We start from the raw sequence: 21,896 nt of genomic DNA on the forward strand, positions 1-21,896 counted from the left end.
AGTAATACATTTGAAACATATTCCACTACCACAACAATACTTGTAAAGAATTAAAGCAAGTTCCATCAATTTTTCTTAATGGAAAATTACCATCTAGTATGTTATAATGTGTTATAAAGCATTCTAATACACTTACAACCTCTTCTCTCCCCCTTCCTAGGCTGAGCCTCATGGCTAGTAAGAAAAGTTACTGGGTAGAGAAGGTTCACTGCCTGGGGTCAGAGACCAGCCTATCAGAGTGTCACACTAAGCTGTCCATCCCACTTAGCCCCTCCCCCTGTAAGAGTGGGAGACACGCTGTGGCGAGGTGTGTACTGGGACCACAGTTTACTGTACTCATGTGATGTTGGAAAAGATTAAGACCCCAGATTTGTATTATTTATTTTTATTTTTATTTAACTAGGCAACATTACGAACAACTTATTTTCAATGACAGCCTAGGAACAGTCCATGGTTCACTGTGCTAGTAGCTCAAACCTTGCCACTGTCTTTCAATCTCCTTCTCTTAAAAAGTGCTACTAACTCATATGCCAATAATATTTATTATCCCTTAATATTGTTGAGTACTGTTAACAAATATTATGTTGTCTGTGTCTAAATGTATTTGTGTTCTCCTAATCTAGCCGGTCATTGAGATGGCCCCAGGCTTATTATTCCTGTGGAGGTATTTGAAGGAGGGGATAGTTTTTTCACCATTAGACCACCTGTGGGACCTCAACTCAGCCAGCGTGGTGTGCAGGGAGCTGGGCTTCGGAACTGCCAAGGAGGCCCTCACTGGAGCTCACATGGGACAAGGTAGGCTAGGACTCTATCTGCTATTCTCTGTCTTTTTGTCTGACTCTGTCTTTCCTACAGGGGTCAAGGGTTAGACTGTTATTATCTCTGGCAAAGGAAAAAGTTCACCAAAGTTTTGCCATGTGAACATCCTGCCCTGCCTGTTTCATTCGGGGTCTTTTGCACCTGAGGGAACACACCCATGATAAAGCTGTATATGTCTGTATGTTTGTCCTGGCTTAGGTCATAGGAACAGTGTACCCTGAGTACCTTAGACTGTTTACGATTCCAATGTGAGTCAGAGGGACTTTTCCTGCCACGTTTAGGACTGATCTTAGGACTCCACGCCCGTCTGCTGCTGAATGGTCTGAGAATGGATGGATGGATCTGTGGTTCACACATTGTTAGCGGGTTTCCTCTGCTAACAATGTCCTCCAGCCTGGTCACTGCAGCTGTAGTGTAAATCAAAGCACCATGTCTGCCACATGTTGACTAAGTTCTGCAGGCCACATTAACATACTGTACTATATGTGATGTTGGAAAAGATTAAGAGTCCAGATTTGTATTATTTATTTTTATTTTTATTTAACTAGGTAAGTCAGTTAAGAACAAATTCTTATTTTCAATGACAGCCTAGGAACAGTAGAGGTTAACTGAGCAGTGGCTTCTCAAACAATGCCTGGTACATCTCTAACTCTAGTTACTGTTAGAGGAAAGTGCACTGTTCTCACAATGCCAATTACATTTATTATCCCTCTAGTTATTGTTGAGGAATGAGCACTGTTCTCAAATAATGCCTGGTTACATCTCTAAATCTAGTTACTGTTAAAGGAATGAGCACTGTTCTCAAGTTAATGCCTGGTTACATTTGTATTATTAGTTACTTTTAGAGGAATTTTAGCACTTTTCTCAACAATGCCTGGTTACATTTTGTCTCATCACTGCAACTCCCAATGAGTTCAAGGGCTGAGCACTGTTCTCAACAATGCCTGGTTACATCTCTACCTCTAGTTACTGTTAGAGGAATGAGCACTGTTCTCAAAACTGGTTACATCTCTACCTCTGTTACTGTTAGAGGAATGACAAGCCATTCCTCATCATCATGCCTGGTTCATCTCTACCTCTAGTTACTGTTAGAGGAATGAGCACTGTTATCAACAATGCCTGGTTACATCTCTACCTCTAGTTACTGTTAGAGGAATGAGCACTGTTCTCAACAATGCCTGGTTACATCTTTACCTCTAGTTACTGTTAGAGGAATGAGCACTGTTCTCAACAATGACTGGTTACATCTCTACCTCTAGTTACTGTTAGAGGAATGAGCACTGTTCTCAACAATGACTGGTTACATCTCTACCTCTAGTTACTGTTAGAGGAATGAGCACTGTTCTCAACAATGCCTGGTTACATCTCTACCTCTAGTTACTGTTAGAGGAATGAGCACTGTTCTCAACAATGACTGGTTACATCTCTACCTCTAGTTACTGTTAGAGGAATGAGCACTGTTCTCAACAATGCCTGGTTACATCTCTACCTCTAGTTACTGTTAGAGGAATGAGCACTGTTCTCAACAATGACTGGTTACATCTCTACCTCTAGTTACTGTTAGAGGAATGAGCACTGTTCTCAACAATGCCTGGTTACATCTCTACCTCTAGTTACTGTTAGAGGAATGAGCACTGTTCTCAACAATGACTGGTTACATCTCTACCTCTAGTTACTGTTAGAGGAATGATGGTAAACATTAAGACACAACCACTGAACATTACAAATCAGTACTACTTACTACTTACACTTGAAAATAATTAGTAGACGGGACCCCACATTTTTATGTTCACTACATTAAATATTTATGTTCAAGTATCTTCAATCGTTACAGTTCAGAATACATAATGCAATTTAGTGACAAAGTTTATAAAACATCAAACAGTATTTACAACTTTGAAAGATAACCTTATGGAGGTGATGTCTGTTTATTACTTTAAGTATTGACACTGATATACTTTGAGTTGGGACACTCCAATGGTTCTAGGCACCTGGTTTCCACCCCCAAAAATGTTAGCAGAACTAATGACTTTTTACAGTGTGTGAGGTCACGCACACAAAGAGCTCTGATTGGATACGAGATATGATAGAGTTCACAGGCTACATCTGCTGTACCTCACTGGGAAAGAAGACCAATCTAAAGTTTACACAAAAACATTTCTCCTTTGAAAATGAGACCTTGAAAGGAGAGAATGTAAAGTATGATACAGCAAGAACTGGACAAAGTAGGAGAAAATTGAATGGGAAATTATTGGGAGTGAATTTTCCTTTTGCTGACTGTTTACAGCACTTTGATCATTGGTAGTGACATCAATGAAACTGAAACCAACGTCTGAACACATCAGCTGCCATTTGAACTCTCGTCATCACCACCATCATCATCATCATCATCATCATCATCGTCAGCTTCTATTTTCAAATCTGACCAATACTATATTATCATTTCTACTACTATATGTCATTTACTCTGAGGTGGTATACGTACACAGTTGTGTGTGTGTGTGTCCCTCGTGGTGTGCTGTGTTGGTCCTGGTAAGTTAAACTGTGGTTGTTCTGATCTACCTACTCACATATTTGATGTGGTATTCTACTCACCGACAGAAAGGTTTGGGTCAGGAAGTGGGTTGTGTTTAGCCTATTTAGTGTGGGTGGATGTGTACCCAGTCCTTGTGACCAATATGGATGGAGGCCGACATTCTATCATTATAGATAACCAACATAGAAGACCAATATAGGCCTGCAATCACCAACTCTCTCGCTCTCGCTCTCTTTTGCTCTCTCTCTCTAGGTACTGGTCCTATCCATATTAACAGTGTCCAGTGTTTGGGGACAGAGAAGTCTATCCTAGAATGTAACTTCCAGGATGCCCCTCTATGGACGTTCAAACACACCCAGGACGCCTCAGTACGCTGCAACGTCCCCAAGCTTGGCCTGGACAGCATGGTTAGAACATACACAAATCCCATTATTATATACACATTAGATACATAACTCTAAACATTTGACTTGCCAAACTTACAGGTTTATAAAATACATCATTGAAATTGAAATGTATTTTTCTCCTCTTCCTCTTCTTCCTCCTTCCTCTCCTCTTCCTCCTCCTACCTCTCCTCTTCCTCCTCCTCCTACCTTTCTACCCTCCTTCCTCTGCTAACACCTCCTCCTCCTAACCTCCTTCCTCTCCTCTTCCTCCTCCTCCTACCTTTCTACCCTCCTTCCTCTGCTAACACCTCCTCCTCCTAACCTCCTTCCTCTCCTCTTCCTTCTCCTACCTCTCCTCTTCCTCCTCCTCCTAACCTCCTCCTTCCTCCTCCTCACCCCAGGTGAGGTTGGCGGGAGGCAGGGAGCCAGGTGAGGGCCGTGTGGAGGTACTGATGGATGTAGGGGGTCGTAAGAGATGGGGGTCAGTCTGCAGTGAGAACTGGGGGATCAACGAAGCCATGGTGGTCTGTCGACAGCTGGGTCTGGGATTCGCATCCCGAGCACACCAGGTACGGAAACACACCTATGAAACCCTATTCTCTGTATAGAAACACACCTATGAAACCCTATTCTCTGTATAGAAACACACCTATGAAACCCTATTCTCTGTATAGAAACACACCTATGAAACACACCTATGAAACCCTATTCTCTGTATAGAAACACACCTATGAAACACACCTATGAAACCCTATTCTCTGTATAGAAACACACCTATGAAACCCTATTATCTGTATAGAAACACACCTTTGAAACCCTATTCTCTGTATAGAAACACACCTATGAAACCCTATTCTCTGTATAGAAACACACCTATGAAACCCTATTCTCTGTATAGAATCACACCTGTTAAACACACCTATGAAACACAACTATGAAACCCTATTCTCTGTATAGAAACACACCTATGAAACACACCTATGAAACCCTATTCTCTGTATAGAAACACACCTATGAAACCCTATTCTCTGTATAGAATCACACCTGTTAAACACACCTATGAAACACAACTATGAAACCCTATTCTCTGTATAGAAACACACCTATGAAACCCTATTCTCTGTATAGAAACACACCTATGAAACCTTATTCTCTGTATAGAAACACACCTATGAAACCCTATTCTCTGTATAGAAACACACCTATGAAACCCTATTCTCTGTATAGAAACACACCTATGAAACACACCTATGAAACCCTATTCTCTGTATAGAAACACACCTATGAAACCCTATTCTCTGTATAGAAACACACCTATGAAACACACCTATGAAACCCTATTCTCTGTATAGAAACACACCTATGAAACCCTATTCTCTGTATAGAATCACACCTGTTAAACACACCTATGAAACACAACTATGAAACCCTATTCTCTGTATAGAAACACACCTATGAAACCCTATTCTCTGTATAGAAACACACCTATGAAACCTTATTCTCTGTATAGAAACACACCTGTTAAACACAATTATGAAACGCTATTCTCTGTATAGAAACACACCTATGAAACCTTATTCTCTGTATAGAAACACACCTATGAAACCCTATTCTCTGTATAGAATCACACCTATGAAACACACCTATGAAACCCTATTCTCTGTATAGAAACACACCTATGAAACCCTATTCTCTTTATAGTGTACTACTTTTGGCCAGAGCCCTTTGTGGGAATATGGTGCCATTTCAGATTTGTCCCTATACTCCCTGACTTCCACAATTCACCAATCAACTCACTGAGTCTCCCTGAGTCCTCAAACATGAACAGCTGAAATACTTAGTAACACTTTCCATGAGACACAATTAAGCAATAAGGCTCTGGAGGAAGTGAGATTTTTTCCATTATAAACTGGGTGGTTTGAGCCCTGAATTCTGATTGGCTGAAAGCCATGGTATATCAGACCGTATACCACGGGTATGACAAAACATTTAGTTTTACTGCTCTAATTACGTTGATAACGTAGTTAGTTAACTTAGTTTATAGTAGCACTAAGGCTCCTTGGGGGTTTGTGATATATGGCCAATATACCACGGCTAAGGGCTGTCCGGGCATTTCACATTGCCTAGTTCCTAAGAACAGCCCTTAGCCATGGTATATTGGCCATATACCACACCTCCTCGGGCCTTATGGCTTCAATATACCACAGCTAAGGGCTGTTATTACGCATGATGCCAAAGTGTAGTGCCTGAATACAGCTCTTATCCCTGGTATATTGGCCATATACCACAAACCACCAAGGTGCTTCATGTACAGCAGCCACACATTCTCTCTCTCTCTCTCTCTCTCTCTCTCTCTCTCTCTCTCTCTCTCTCTCTCTCTCTCTCTCTCTCTCTCTCTCTCTCTCTCTCTCTCTCTCTCTCTCTAGGAGACATGGTATTGGGCTGGGGATCCTAACGCAGCAGAGTTGGTGTTGAGTGGAACCCACTGTGTCGGAAATGAGCTGTCAATCCAACAGTGTCGCCGTAACAACCACATCCACTGTCCCCGGGGTGGCGGAGCTAAGGCTGCAGGGGTCACCTGTTCAGAGAGTGAGTCATCACAGCACACCTGTTCCACCTGGCTAGATCTCCACACCTGTTCCACCTGGCTAGATCTCCACACCTGTTCCACCTGGCTAGATCTCCACACCTGTTCCATCTGGCTAGATCTCCACACCTGTTCCACCTGGCTAGATCTCTACACCTGTTCCACCTGGCTAGATCTCTACACCTGTTCCACCTGGCTAGATCTCTACACCTGTTCCACCTGGCTACATTTACATTTACATTTAAGTCATTTAGCAGACGCTCTTATCCAGAGCGACTTACAAATTGGTGCATACACCTTATGACATCCAGTGGAACAGCCACTTACAATAGTGCATCTAAATCTTTTTAGGGGGGGGGTGAGAAGGATTACTTACCCTATCCTAGGTATTCCTTGAAGAGGTGGGGTTTCAGGTGTCTCCGGAAGGTGGTGATTGACTCCGCTGTCCTGGCGTCGTGAGGGAGACACCTGTTCCACCTGACTAGATCTTCACACCTGTTCCATCTGACTAGATCTCTACACCTGTTCCACCTGACTAGATCTTCACACCTGTTCCATCTGACTAGATCTCTACACCTGTTCCACCTGGCTAGATCTCTACACCTGTTCCACCTGGCTAGATCTCTACACCTGATCCACCTGACTAGATCTTCACACCTGTTCCATCTGACTAGATCTCCACACCTGTTCCATCTGACTAGATCTCTACACCTGTTCCACCTGGCTAGTTCTCCACACCTGTTCCATCTGACTAGATCTCCACACCTGTTCCATCTGACTAGATCTCCACACCTGTTCCATCTGACTAGATCTCCACACCTGTTCCATCTGACTAGATCTCCACACCTGTTCCACCTGGCTAGTTCTCCACACCTGTTCCATCTGTCTAGATCTCCACACCTGTTCCATCTGACTAGATCTCCACACCTGTTCCATCTGACTAGATCTCCGCACCTGTTCCATCTGGCTAGATCTCCACACCTGTTCCACCTGGCTAGTTCTCCACACCTGTTCCATCTGACTAGATCTCTACACCTGTGTAATCTTAAGAGATCCTTCCTAGGCTTCTGTTCAAAGATCACGAAATGGGAGAAAACAGTTTGTAACTGAAGTACCTGAAAACGTTTCTCCTTTTTTGCTTCCTGAAGGTGAACTCTGATTGATCTGACTGTTCAATCAATGAATCAAATTTATTTTATAAAGCTCTTTTAACATCATTAGTTGTCACAAAGTGCTTTACAGATAGGAAGCCTAACACCCCAGCCAGAACCACCTGCATTGCAACTGGTGAACCTCTAACCTACCCATCCCGTCTCCGTAGTGGCCCTTGCCCCAATGTTTCATGTAATACCTGGTTAACCTGTCACTCCGATATATGTTTAGATTAACCCTAACCTCTCACCCCTCTTCCCTGCCCTCTAGCTGCCCCTGACCTGGTACTAGATGCCCAACTGGTTCAGGAGACAGCCTACCTGGAGGACCGACCCCTACACCTGCTGACCTGTGCCAACGAGGAGAACTGTCTGTCGTCTTCCGCTGCCAGGATGAACTGGCCCTATGGACACCGCCGCCTGCTACGATTCTCCTCCAGGATCATGAACATGGGACGGGCTGACTTCAGACCTAGAGCTTCCAGGGAGTCTTGGACCTGGCATGCGTGTCACAGGTAAGGGGTGTTGTAGTAAGGGGTGTTGTAGTTCTAGTCTTTGGCATTGTGAACATGAAAACGGCTGACTTCAGACCTAGGGTTACCAAGGAGTCTTGGACCTGGCATGCGTGTCACAGGTAAGGGGTGTTGTAGTAAGGGGTGTTGTAGTTGTAGTCTTTGGCATTGTGTTGACTTCAGACCTAGGGTTACCAGGGAGTCTTTGGCATTGTGAACATGAAAAGTCTTTGGCATTGTGAACATGAAAACGGCTGACTTCAGACCTAGGGTTACCAGGGAGTCTTGGACCTGGCATGCGTGTCACAGGTAAGGGGTGTTGTAGTAAGGGGTGTTGTAGTTGTAGTCTTTGGCATTGTGAACATGAAAACGGCTGACTTCAGACCTAGGGTTACCAGGGAGTCTTGGACCTGGCAAGGGTGTTGTAGTAAGGGGTGTTGTAGTTGTAGTCTTTGGCATTGTGAACATGAAAACGGCTGACTTCAGACCTAGGGTTACCAGGGAGTCTTGGACCTGGCACACGTGTCACAGGTAAGGGGTGTTGTAGTAAGGGGTGTTGTAGTTGTAGTCTTTGGCATTGTGAACATGAAAACGGCTGACTTCAGACCTAGGGTTACCAGGGAGTCTTGGACCTGGCACACGTGTCACAGGTAAGGGGTGTTGTAGTAAGGGGTGTTGTAGTTGTAGTCTTTGGCACGGCTGACTTCAGACCTAGGGTTACCAGGGAGTCTTGGACCTGGCATGCGTGTCACAGGTAAGGGGTGTTGTAGTAAGGGGTGTTGTAGTTGTAGTCTTTGGCATTGTGAACATGAAAACGGCTGACTTCAGACCTAGGGTTACCAGGGAGTCTTTGACATGGCACGCATGTCACAGGTTCTGCGTGGGAGTCAGGGGCTTTGTAGTTCTAGAAGGCCATGTATTTGTTGTTCTGTTTCACTGCATGAAGGAATTGTTGTAGTTTTACAATGCATTGCCATATACTTAGTTTGTAGTATTTGAAATTCTCTGTTGCCATACTTGTCATGAGCTGCAGTACTACATCACTATACTCTATGGATGGGACGTGGGCAGTGGTATGAAGTACTTAAGTAAAAATACTTTCAAGGACTACTTTTTTGGGTATCTGTACTTTAATATTTATCTTTTTTACAACTTTTACTTTTCACTACATTCCTAAATATGATAATGTAATTTTTTACTACATACCTTTTCCCTAACTCTCAAAAGTACTCGTTACATTTTGAATGCTTAGCAGGACAGGAAAATGGTTAAATTCACACACTTCATGAGAACATCCCTGGTCATCAGTACTGCCTCTGATCTGGCGGACTCACTAAACAGAGAACATCCCTGGTCATCAGTACTGCCTCTGATCTGGCGGACTCACTGAACAGAGAACATCCCTGGTCATCAGTACTGCCTCTGATCTGGCGGACTCACTAAACAGAGAACATCCCTGGTCATCAGTACTGCCTCTGATCTGGCGGACTCACTAAACAGAGAACATCCCTGGTCATCAGTACTGCCTCTGATCTGGCGGACTCACTAAACAGAGAACATCCCTGGTCATCAGTACTGCCTCTGATCTGGAGGACTCACTAAACAGAGAACATCCCTGGTCATCTCTACTGCCTCTGATCTGGCGGACTCACTAAACAGAGAACGTCCCTGGTCATCTCTACTGCCTCTGATCTGGCGGACTCACTAAACAGAGAACATCCCTGGTCATCTCTACTGCCCCTGATCTGGCGGACTCACTAAACAGAGAACATCCCTGGTCATCAGTACTGCCTCTGATCTGGCGGACTCACTAAACAGAGAACATCCCTGGTCATCAGTACTGCCTCTGATCTGGCGGACTCACTAAACAGAGAACATCCCTGGTCATCAGTACTGCCTCTGATCTGGCGGACTCACTAAACAGAGAACATCCCTGGTCATCTCTACTGCCTCTGATCTGGCGGACTCACTAAACAGAGAACGTCCCTGGTCATCTCTACTGCCTCTGATCTGGCGGACTCACTAAACAGAGAACATCCCTGGTCATCTCTACTGCCCCTGATCTGGCGGACTCACTAAACAGAGAACATCCCTGGTCATCAGTACTGCCTCTGATCTGGCGGACTCACTAAACAGAGAACATCCCTGGTCATCAGTACTGCCTCTGATCTGGCGGACTCACTAAACAGAGAACATCCCTGGTCATCAGTACTGCCTCTGATCTGGCGGACTCACGAAACAGAGAACATCCCTGGTCATCTCTACTGCCTCTGATCTGGCGGACTCACTAAACAGAGAACATCCCTGGTCATCAGTACTGCCTCTGATCTGGCGGACTCACTAAACAGAGAACATCCCTGGTCATCAGTACTGCCTCTGATCTGGAGGACTCACTAAACAGAGAACATCCCTGGTCATCAGTACTGCCTCTGATCTGGCGGACTCACTAAACAGAGAACATCCCTGGTCATCAGTACTGCCTCTGATCTGGAGGACTCACTAAACAGAGAACATCCCTGGTCATCTCTACTGCCTCTGATCTGGCGGACTCACTAAACAGAGAACGTCCCTGGTCATCTCTACTGCCTCTGATCTGGCGGAGTCACTAAACAGAGAACATCCCTGGTCATCTCTACTGCCTCTGATCTGGCGGACTCACTAAACAGAGAACATCCCTGGTCATCTCTACTGCCCCTGATCTGGCGGACTCACTAAACAGAGAACATCCCTGGTCATCAGTACTGCCTCTGATCTGGCGGACTCACTAAACAGAGAACATCCCTGGTCATCAGTACTGCCTCTGATCTGGCGGACTCACTAAACAGAGAACATCCCTGGTCATCAGTACTGCCTCTGATCTGGCGGACTCACTAAACAGAGAACATCCCTGGTCATCAGTACTGCCTCTGATCTGGCGGACTCACTAAACAGAGAACATCCCTGGTCATCAGTACTGCCTCTGATCTGGCGGACTCACTAAACAGAGAACATCCCTGGTCATCAGTACTGCCTCTGATCTGGAGGACTCACTAAACAGAGAACATCCCTGGTCATCAGTACTGCCTCTGATCTGGCGGAGTCACTAAACAGAGAACATCCCTGGTCATCAGTACTGCCTCTGATCTGGCGGACTCACTAAACAGAGAACATCCCTGGTCATCAGTACTGCCTCTGATCTGGTGGACTCACTAAACAGAGAACATCCCTGGTCATCAGTACTGCCTCTGATCTGGAGGACTCACTAAACAGAGAACATCCCTGGTCATCAGTACTGCCTCTGATCTGGCGGACTCACTAAACAGAGAACATCCCTGGTCATCAGTACTGCCTCTGATCTGGAGGACTCACTAAACAGAGAACATCCCTGGTCATCTCTACTGCCTTTGATCTGGAGGACTCACTAAACAGAGAACGTCCCTGGTCATCTCTACTGCCTCTGATCTGGCGGACTCACTAAACAGAGAACATCCCTGGTCATCTCTACTGCCCCTGATCTGGCGGACTCACTAAACAGAGAACATCCCTGGTCATCAGTACTGCCTCTGATCTGGCGGACTCACTAAACAGAGAACATCCCTGGTCATCAGTACTGCCTCTGATCTGGCGGACTCACTAAACAGAGAACATCCCTGGTCATCAGTACGGCCTCTGATCTGGCGGACTCACTAAACAGAGAACATCCCTGGTCATCAGTATTGCCTCTGATCTGGCGGACTCACTAAACAGAGAACATCCCTGGTCATCAGTACTGCCTCTGATCTGGAGGACTCACTAAACAGAGAACATCCCTGGTCATCTCTACTGCCTCTGATCTGGCGGACTCACTAAACAGAGAACGTCCCTGGTCATCTCTACTGCCTCTGATCTGGCGGACTCACTAAACAGAGAACATCCCTGGTCATCTCTACTGCCCCTGATCTGGCGGACTCACTAAACAGAGAACATCCCTGGTCATCAGTACTTCCTCTGATCTGGCGGACTCACTAAACAGAGAACATCCCTGGTCATCAGTACTGCCTCTGATCTGGCGGACTCACTAAACAGAGAACATCCCTGGTCATCAGTACTGCCTCTGATCTGGCGGACTCACTAAACAGAGAACATCCCTGGTCATCAGTACTGCCTCTGATCTGGAGGACTCACTAAACAGAGAACATCCCTGGTCATCAGTACTGCCTCTGATCTGGAGGACTCACTAAACAGAGAACATCCCTGGTCATCAGTACTGCCTCTGATCTGGAGGACTCACTAAACAGAGAACATCCCTGGTCATCAGTACTGCCTCTGATCTGGAGGACTCACTAAACAGAGAACATCCCTGGTCATCAGTACTGCCTCTGATCTGGCGGACTCACGAAACAGAGAACATCCCTGGTCATCTCTACTGCCTCTGATCTGGCGGACTCACTAAACAGAGAACATCCCTGGTCATCAGTACTGCCTCTGATCTGGCGGACTCACTAAACAGAGAACATCCCTGGTCATCAGTACTGCCTCTGATCTGGAGGACTCACTAAACAGAGAACATCCCTGGTCATCAGTACTGCCTCTGATCTGGCGGACTCACTAAACAGAGAACATCCCTGGTCATCAGTACTGCCTCTGATCTGGAGGACTCACTAAACAGAGAACATCCCTGGTCATCTCTACTGCCTCTGATCTGGCGGACTCACTAAACAGAGAACGTCCCTGGTCATCTCTACTGCCTCTGATCTGGCGGACTCACTAAACAGAGAACGTCCCTGGTCATCTCCAAAACTCTTGAACGTGCCGTCCTTGGCCAGCTCTCCCGCTATCTCTCTCAGAATGACCTTCTTGATCCAAATCAGTCAGGTTTCAAGACTAGTCATTCAACTGAGACTGCTCTTCTCTGTATCACGGAGGCGCTCCGCACTGCTAAAGCTAACTCTCTCTCCTCTGCTCTCATCCTTCTAGACCTATCGGCTGCCTTCGATACTGTGAACCATCAGATCCTCCTCTCCACCCTCTCCGAGTTGGGCATCTCCGGCGCGGCCCACGCTTGGATTGCGTCCTACCTGACAGGTCGCTCCTACCAGGTGGCGTGGCGAGAATCTGTCTCCTCACCACACGCTCTCACCACTGGTGTCCCCCAGGGCTCTGTTCTAGGCCCTCTCCTATTCTCGCTATATACCAAGTCACTTGGCTCTGTCATAACCTCACATGGTCTCTCCTATCATTGCTATGCAGACGACACACAATTAATCTTCTCCTTTCCCCCTTCTGATGACCAGGTGGCGAATCGCATCTCTGCATGTCTGGCAGACATATCAGTGTGGATGACGGATCACCACCTCAAGCTGAACCTCGACAAGACGGAGCTCCTCTTCCTCCCGGGGAAGGACTGCCCGTTCCATGATCTCGCCATCACGGTTGACAACTCCATTGTGTCCTCCTCCCAGAGCGCTAAGAACCTTGGCGTGATCCTGGACAACACCCTGTCGTTCTCAACTAACATCAAGGCGGTGGCCCGTTCCTGTAGGTTCATGCTCTACAACATCCGCAGAGTACGACCCTGCCTCACACAGGAAGCGGCGCAGGTCCTAATCCAGGCACTTGTCATCTCCCGTCTGGATTACTGCAACTCGCTGTTGGCTGGGCTCCCTGCCTGTGCCATTAAACCCCTACAACTCACCCAGAACGCCGCAGCCCGTCTGGTGTTCAACCTTCCCAAGTTCTCTCACGTCACCCCGCTCCTCCGCTCTCTCCACTGGCTTCCAGTTGAAGCTCGCATCCGCTACAAGACCATGGTGCTTGCCTACGGAGCTGTGAGGGGAACGGCACCTCAGTACCTCCAGGCTCTGATCAGGCCCTACACCCAAACAAGGGCACTGCGTTCATCCACCTCTGGCCTGCTCGCCTCCCTACCACTGAGGAAGTACAGTTCCCGCTCAGCCCAGTCAAAACTGTTCGCTGCTCTGGCCCCCAATGGTGGAACAAACTCCCTCATGACGCCAGGACAGCGGAGTCAATCACCACCTTCCGGAGACACCTGAAACCCCTCTTTAAGGAATACCTAGGATAGGATAAAGTAATCCTTCTCACCCCCCTTAAAAGATTTAGATGCACTATTGTAAAGTGGCTGTTCCACTGGATGTCATAAGGTGAATGCACCAATTTGTAAGTCGCTCTGGATAAGAGCGTCTGCTAAATGACTTAAATGTAAATGTAAATGTAAATCTCTACTGCCTCTGATCTGGCGGACTCACTAAACAGAGAACGTCCCTGGTCATCTCTACTGCCCCTGATCTGGCGGACTCACTAAACAGAGAACATCCCTGGTCATCAGTACTGCCTCTGATCTGGCGGACTCACTAAACAGAGAACATCCCTGGTCATCAGTACTGCCTCTGATCTGGCGGACTCACTAAACAGAGAACATCCCTGGTCATCAGTACTGCCTCTGATCTGGCGGACTCACTAAACAGAGAACATCCCTGGTCATCAGTACTGCCTCTGATCTGGCGGACTCACTAAACAGAGAACATCCCTGGTCATCAGTACTGCCTCTGATCTGGAGGACTCACTAAACAGAGAACATCCCTGGTCATCAGTACTGCCTCTGATCTGGAGGACTCACTAAACAGAGAACATTCCTGGTCATCAGTACTGCCTCTGATCTGGCGGACTCACTAAACAGAGAACATCCCTGGTCATCAGTACTGCCTCTGATCTGGCGGACTCACTAAACAGAGAACATCCCTGGTCATCAGTACTGCCTCTGATCTGGCGGACTCACTAAACAGAGAACATTCCTGGTCATCAGTACTGCCTCTGATCTGGCGGACTCACTAAACAGAGAACATCCCTGGTCATCAGTACTGCCTCTGATCTGGCGGACTCACTAAACAGAGAACATCCCTGGTCATCAGTATTGCCTCTGATCTGGCAGACTCACTAAACACAAATGCTTTGTTTGTTTGACACTTAAGTATATTTTAGCAATAACATTTACTTTTGATAGATAAATATATTTAAAACCAAATAATCTTTGACTTTTACTCAAGTAGTATTTTACTGGGTACTTTCACTTTTATTTGAGTAATTTTCTGTTAAGGTATCTTTACTTCTACTCAAGTATGACAATTGGGTGCTTTTTCCACCACTGCTTGTGGGTGTACTTTCACATATCCCCTGTATGACCTGGTTCCTGGAGCGTGAGGTACCCTGATCCGTGCTCTAAAACAAACTGACCCTGACTGAAACGAATCCTGGACCTGGTGAGTTAGGATTAGGAGTTAAGGTACTTTCACATATCCCCTGTATGACCTGGTTCCTGGAGCGTGGGGTTCCCTGATCCGTGCTCTAAAACAAACTGACCCTGACTGAAACGAATCCTGGACCTGGTGAGTAGTGGGTACAAGATTCAGGACCAGAAGTGCGAGTCGTGTTGAACTTGTTGTCAGTTGCAAACAAGCTAGCTTGCTAGCATCATGTAGAATGTACATTTTGCTAATCACATCCTGAAACAGTTACTTTCAGGTCTTGTGAAAACAAAACCTATTCTGTAGAATTCTCAAAAACACTGTAGGAAACCGAATCAGGGAACTGAATTCCATATGTAAAAACGCCCTTAGTAACAGTCCCTTAGTAACAGTCCATTAGTAACAGTCCCTTTCGTTACATTCCCTTAGTTACAGTCAGTTAAAGTCCCTTAGTGACAGTCAAAGGGAGGCTGCTGGAGTCCTTGGTCATTATAAGTGGTTGGTAGTGGAAGTTGTGGTTTTGGATGACCATGTTACAGGTAAATGGTTACATTACCTCAAGGAGTTATGGAAACCAACACCACAGACTTCCATTTTACAGCTGTAATGACCCTTGTGGTACATAATTGTTCTGTGTGGAATGAGTAAGGTCTTATTGACTTGAACTGCATTTAATTGATTTAGTTACAGGTTAGAAAGCATGTAAAAGTATGATCTAATTGTCATTAAGTACAATACATGCTGTTTGGCAGAAACTTACAGAAACTAATGGTCCACATAAAGCTTTTCTTCGATAATGTTATGGATAGACTTATGGAAAATGCCCGTTTTGGGGGAAAAAACAGTTCATTTTGCTGTTATGTTATGCTTATCTCTTAGTGGATGTCATTGCTAAGTATATTGCAAACGAATGACCCATCACTTTTATAGCCTCATTTTTCATATAACACATTTCATGCAATTCTACTCATTTTGCCTTAGGGTGGAGTAACATTTTCTTCAGTTTTAAAGCGAATTACCTGCAATTGTAGACATTTTGCCATGTTAATATGATTTCTGAGTGAGCGTGACTAGCAAAATCAATGGGGGCCCCCTGGATATCAGGGCCCCCTGGAGGTCAGGGCTCCCTGGAGGTCAGGGCCCACCTGGAGATCTGCCATGCGTGTCTTGTGGGTATCCGGCCATGATCACGACACCTTTAGATAGATAGCTGCGCTAGACTAACTTACAAATTAATTTTTTTTAACTGACTTTGCTAATTGAGTGACTGTTAGTTTATTTATTTTTTTATTTCACCTTTATTTAACCAGGTAGGCTAGTTGAGAACAAGTTCTCATTTGCAACTGCGACCTGGCCAAGATAAAGCATAGCAGTGTGAACAGACAACACAGAGTTACACATGGAGTAAACAATTAACAAGTCAATAACACAGTAGAAAAAAAGGGGAGTCTATATACAATGTGTGCAAAAGGCATGAGGAGGTAGGCGAATAATTACAATTTTGCAGATTAACACTGGAGTGATAAATGATCAGATGGTCATGTACATGTAGAGATATTGGTGTGCAAAAGAGCAGAAAAGTAAATAAATAAAAACAGTGTGGGGATGAGGTAGGTGAAAATGGGTGGGCTATTTACCAATAGACTATGTACAGCTGCAGCGATCGGTTAGCTGCTCAGATAGCTGATGTTTGAAGTTGGTGAGGGAGATAAAAGTCTCCAACTTCAGCGATTTTTGCAATTCGTTCCAGTCACAGGCAGCAGAGTACTGGAACGAAAGGCGGCCACGTGAGGTGTTGGCTTTAGGGATGATCAGTGAGATACACCTGCTGGAGCGCGTGCTACAGATGGGTGTTGCCATCGTGACCAGTGAACTGAGATAAGGCGGAGCTTTACCTAGCATGGACATGTAGATGACCTGGAGCCAGTGGGTCTGGCGACGAATATGTAGCGGGGGCCAGCCGACTAGAGCATACAAGTCGCAGTGGTGGGTGGTATAAGGTGCTTTAGTGACAAAATGGATGGCACTGTGATAAACTGCATCCAGTTTGCTGAGTAGAGTGTTGGAAGCAATTTTGTAGATGACATCGCCGAAGTCGAGGATCGGTAGGATAGTCAGTTTTACTAGGGTAAGCTTGGCGGCGTGAGTGAAGGAGGTTTTGTTGCGGAATAGAAAGCCGACTCTAGATTTGATTTTCGATTGGAGATGTTTGATATTTTTTTATTTATTTAATTTTACCTTTATTTTACTAGGCAAGTCAGTTAAGAACAAATTCTCTATATGAGTCTGGAAGGAGAGTTTGCAGTCTAGCCAGACACCTAGGTACTTATAGATGTCCACATATTCAAGGTCGGAACTATCCAGGGTGGGGATGCTAGTTGGGCATGCGGGTGCAGGCAGCGATCGGTTGAAAAGCATGCATTTGGTTTTACTAGCGTTTAAGAGCAGTTGGAGGCCACGGAAGGAGTGTTGTATGGCATTGAAGCTCGTTTGGAGGTTAGATAGCACAGTGTCCAATGACGGGCCGAAATTATATAGAATGGTGTCGTCTGCATAGAGGTAGATCCGGGAATCGCCCGCAGCAAGAGCAACATCATTGATATATATACAGAGAAAAGAGTCGGCCCGAGAATTGAACCATAGAGACTGCCAGAGGACTGGACAGCATGCCCTCCGATTTGACACACTGAACTCTGTCTGCAAAGTAATTGGTGAACCAGGCAAGGCAGTCATCCGAAAAACCGAGGCTACTGAGTCTGCCGATAAGAATATGGTGATTGACAGAGTCGAAAGCCTTGGCAAGGTCGATGAAGACGGCTGCACAGTACTGTCTTTTATCGATGGCGGTTATGATATCGTTTAGTACCTTGAGTGTGGCTGAGGTGCACCCGTGACCGGCTCGGAAACCAGATTGCACAGCGGAGAAGGTACGGTGGGATTCGAGATGGTCAGTGACCTGTTTGTTGACTTGGCTTTCGAAGACTTTAGATAGGCAGGGCAGGATGGATATAGGTCTGTAACAGTTTGGGTCCAGGGTGTCTCCCCCTTTGAAGAGGGGGATGACTGCAGCAGCTTTCCAATCCTTGGGGATCTCAGACGATATGAAAGAGAGGTTGAACAGGCTGGTAATAGGGGTTGCGACAATGGCGGCAGATAGTTTCAGAAATAGAGGGTCCAGATTGTCAAGCCCAGCTGATTTATACGGGTCCAGGTTTTGCAGCTCTTTCAGAACATCTGCTATCTGGATTTGGGTAAAGGAGAACCTGGAGAGGCTTGGGCGAGGAGCTGCGGGGGGGGGCGGAGCTGTTGGCCGAGGTTGGAGTAGCCAGGCGGAAGGCATGGCCAGCCGTTGAGAAATGCTTGTTGAAGTTTTCGATAATCATGGATTTATCGGTGGTGACCGTGTTACCTAGCCTCAGTGCTGTGGGCAGCTGGGAGGAGGTGCTCTTGTTCTCCATGGACTTCACAGTGTCCCAGAACTTTTTGGTGTTGGAGCTACAGGATGCAAACTTCTGCCTGAAGAAGCTGGCCTTAGCTTTCCTGAATTACTGCGTGTATTGGTTCCTGACTTCCCTGAACAGTTGCATATCGTGGGGACTATTCAATGCTATTGCAGTCCGCCACAGGATGTTTTTGTGCTGGTCGAGGGCAGTCAGGTCTGGAGTGAACCAAGGGCTGTATCTGTTCTTCGTTCTGCATTTTTTGAACGGAGCATGCTTATCTAAAATGGTGAGGAAGTTACTTTTAAAGAATGACCAGGCATCCTCAACTGACGGGATGAGGTCAATGTCCTTCCAGGATACCCGGGCCAGGTCGATTAGAAAGGCCTGCTCACAGAAGTGAGGGAGCGTTTTAAGGAGCGTTTGACAGTGATGAGGGGTGGTCGTTTGACTGCGGCTCCGTAGCGGATACAGGCAATGAGGCAGTGATCGCTGAGATCCTGGTTGAAGACAGCGGAGGTGTATTTGGAGGGCCAGTTGGTCAGGATGACGTCTATGAGGGTGCCCTTGCTTACAGAGTTAGGGTTGTACCTGGTGGGTTCCTTGATGCTTTGTGTGAGATTGAGGGCATCTAGCTTAGATTGTAGGACTGCCGGGGTGTTAAGCATATCCCAGTTTAGGTCACCTAACAGAACAAACTCTGAAGCTAGATGGGGGGCGATCAATTCACAAATGGTGTCCAGGGCACAGCTGGGAGCTGAGGGGGGTCGGTAGCAGGCGGCAACAGTGAGAGACTTATTTCTGGAGAGAGTCATTTTCAAAATTAGTAGTTCGAACTGTTTGGGTATGGACCTGGAAAGTATGGCATTACTTTGCAGGCTATCTCTGCAGTAGACTGCAACTCCTCCCCCTTTGGCAGTTCTATCTTGACGGAAGATGTTATAGTTGGGTATGAAAATCTCAGAATTTTTGGTGGCCTTCCTGAGCCAGGATTCAGACACGGCAAGGACATCAGGGTTAGCAGAGTGTGCTAAAGCAGTGAGTAAAACAAACTTAGGGAGGAGGCTTCTGATGTTGACATGCATGAAACCAAGGCTTTTTCGATCACAGAAGTCAACAAATGAGGGTGCCTGGGGACATGCAGGGCCTGGGTTTACCTCCACATCACCCGCGGAACAGAGGAGTAGTATGAGGGTGCGGCTAAAGGCTATCAAAACTGGTCGCCTAGAGCGTTGGGGACAGAGAATAAGTGGAGCAAGTTTCTGGGCATGGTAGAATATATTCAGGGCATAATGCGCAGACAGGGGTATGGTGGGGTGCAGGTACAGCGGAGGTAAGCCCAGGCACTGGGTGATGATGAGAGAGGTTGTATCTCTGGACATGCTGGTTGTAATGGGTGAGGTCACCGCATGTGTGGGAGGTGGGACAAAGGAGGTATCAGGGGTATGAAGAGTGGAACGAGGGGCTACATTGTGAACTAAAACAATGATAACTAACCTGAGCAACAGTATACAAGGCATATTGACATTTGAGAGAGACATACAGCGAGGCATACAGTAATCACAGGTTGAATTGTTGAATTGGGAAAGCTAGCTAAAACAGTAGGTGAGACAACAACAGCTAATCAGCTAGCACAACAACAGCAGGTAAAATGGCGTTGACTAGGCAACGGGGCCGACAGATAAAACAAACAAGCAGAATGGAGTACCGTGATTAATGGACAGTCCAGCGTGCATCAGCTATGTAGCCAAGTGATCAGTGTCCAGGGGGCAGCGGTGGATGGGGCAGGGAATCTGGACTGGCGAGTGTTATCCAGGTAAAAAAACTAACAATGTCTAAATAGCTTGTAGCTAGTTAGCTGGTTAGCTTCTGGGGGTTCTTGAGTGTGTTCTAAAAATGAAAAATAATAGCGATTCCGTATCACATTGGGTGAGGCAGGTTTCCGGAAGGTATAAACAAATTAAAAATCGGAAAGAGATAGAAAGTACATATGGGTCCAGTGAGTGTTTGGGACGCGGCGATGCAGATGGTTAGCAGGCCTGTGCTAACAAGCTAACAGTTAGCAGGCCGGGGTAAACAAGGTAGCAGTTAGCGGACCAGGGCTAAACAAGCTAGCAGTTAGCAGGCCGAATTAGCAAGCAAGGAGATAGCAAGGGCTAGAGAGTTAGCCTTTGGGGGACGTCGCGATGGGGTGAGTCTGTTTATTCCTCTTCATGCGGTGACATCGATAGACCGGTCGTGGGCCCGGGTATTGTAGCCCAGGAGTATGCTACGGTGGCAAGCACAGGTGCTCTGGCCGGGCTAGCTTCAAGCTAAGTGGGTGGAAACGCTAGCCAGGAGTAATCATCCGGGGTTGCGGTTTAGCTAGATAGCTAGTTGTGAAGATCCAGCTGAAAAATGTTCCGTTTGCGGTGGGAATCCGGGGATAAAAAATAAATAGGTCCGTTATGCTCTGGTTAGCGTCGCGTTGTTCCAACTGGCGAGAGCTTTCCGAGCTAAAGGTTAGCTGATGACCGGTTAGCTGAAGACCGCTAGCATAGCTGGTGGTTAGCTGGCTAGCTTCAGTTGAGGGGTTCTGGTTCCGAAGTAAATATAAATACTTTAGGAAAAGTAGCTACATTGGGTGAGGCGGGTTGCAGGAGAGTATTTGGAAGCTTAGGTTTAGCAAAATGTTTTTAAAGATATGCGAAGAAAAATATGTAAAAACGAAAAAGAAACAATATATATACAAGGGACACGATACGACAGGACGACTTACTGCTACGCCATCTTATGTCAGTGACTGACATAAGAGAACAACTGCTGCATAACCAAATGTCTGAACCTTGTATATTCTACTACTGTTACCCTCAAATTAAGTTGAGACTCAGTGGTCGGTGCTAAAAGCGACCTCTTATGTCACTTATGCCCGGAGCCGTGTGCCTGTGTGTACTGTATGTGTGTTCACCAGGAATGCATGAATGTGTGTGTCGGTGAGTTTCAAAGCCCCCCCATTCACTGTGAGTGTGTAAACAGGTCTGTGTGTGAGCGGTTCAACCTAGCAAGTTCTAGAACAAGCTTCTTTGAGAGGTGTTCCTCTGCCACATGTTCTTATGTTGAGATCACTGGGCTACCAGCCATAGGGAGCTACTGTTCTGATTCCCACACATACACACACCAGCCAGGTCACCCGCGATACCAGTCAGTATTCAACGTCCATCCATGCCTGAGGACATGGGGAGATGATGTGGAAACTGACCACT

The 21,896-nt window shown here is 46.3% G+C and overlaps 1 protein-coding gene across 1 annotated transcript in view; it reads left to right on the plus strand.

Moving 5' to 3' along the window:
• Positions 1-21,896, plus strand: part of LOC118373043 (lysyl oxidase homolog 4-like) — a 59,106-nt gene that overhangs the window by 23,477 nt on the left and 13,733 nt on the right. Inside the window, exons 6-11 of the mRNA XM_052498848.1 lie at positions 161-332; positions 624-795; positions 3,608-3,762; positions 4,143-4,310; positions 6,168-6,330; positions 7,751-7,994. Coding sequence (XP_052354808.1) covers positions 161-332; positions 624-795; positions 3,608-3,762; positions 4,143-4,310; positions 6,168-6,330; positions 7,751-7,994 — 1,074 coding nt within the window. The remainder of the gene's footprint in view (positions 1-160; positions 333-623; positions 796-3,607; positions 3,763-4,142; positions 4,311-6,167; positions 6,331-7,750; positions 7,995-21,896) is intronic.

This window comes from Oncorhynchus keta, chromosome 36 (genome assembly GCF_023373465.1).
Source record: "Oncorhynchus keta strain PuntledgeMale-10-30-2019 chromosome 36, Oket_V2, whole genome shotgun sequence".
Taxonomy (NCBI): domain Eukaryota; kingdom Metazoa; phylum Chordata; class Actinopteri; order Salmoniformes; family Salmonidae; genus Oncorhynchus; species Oncorhynchus keta.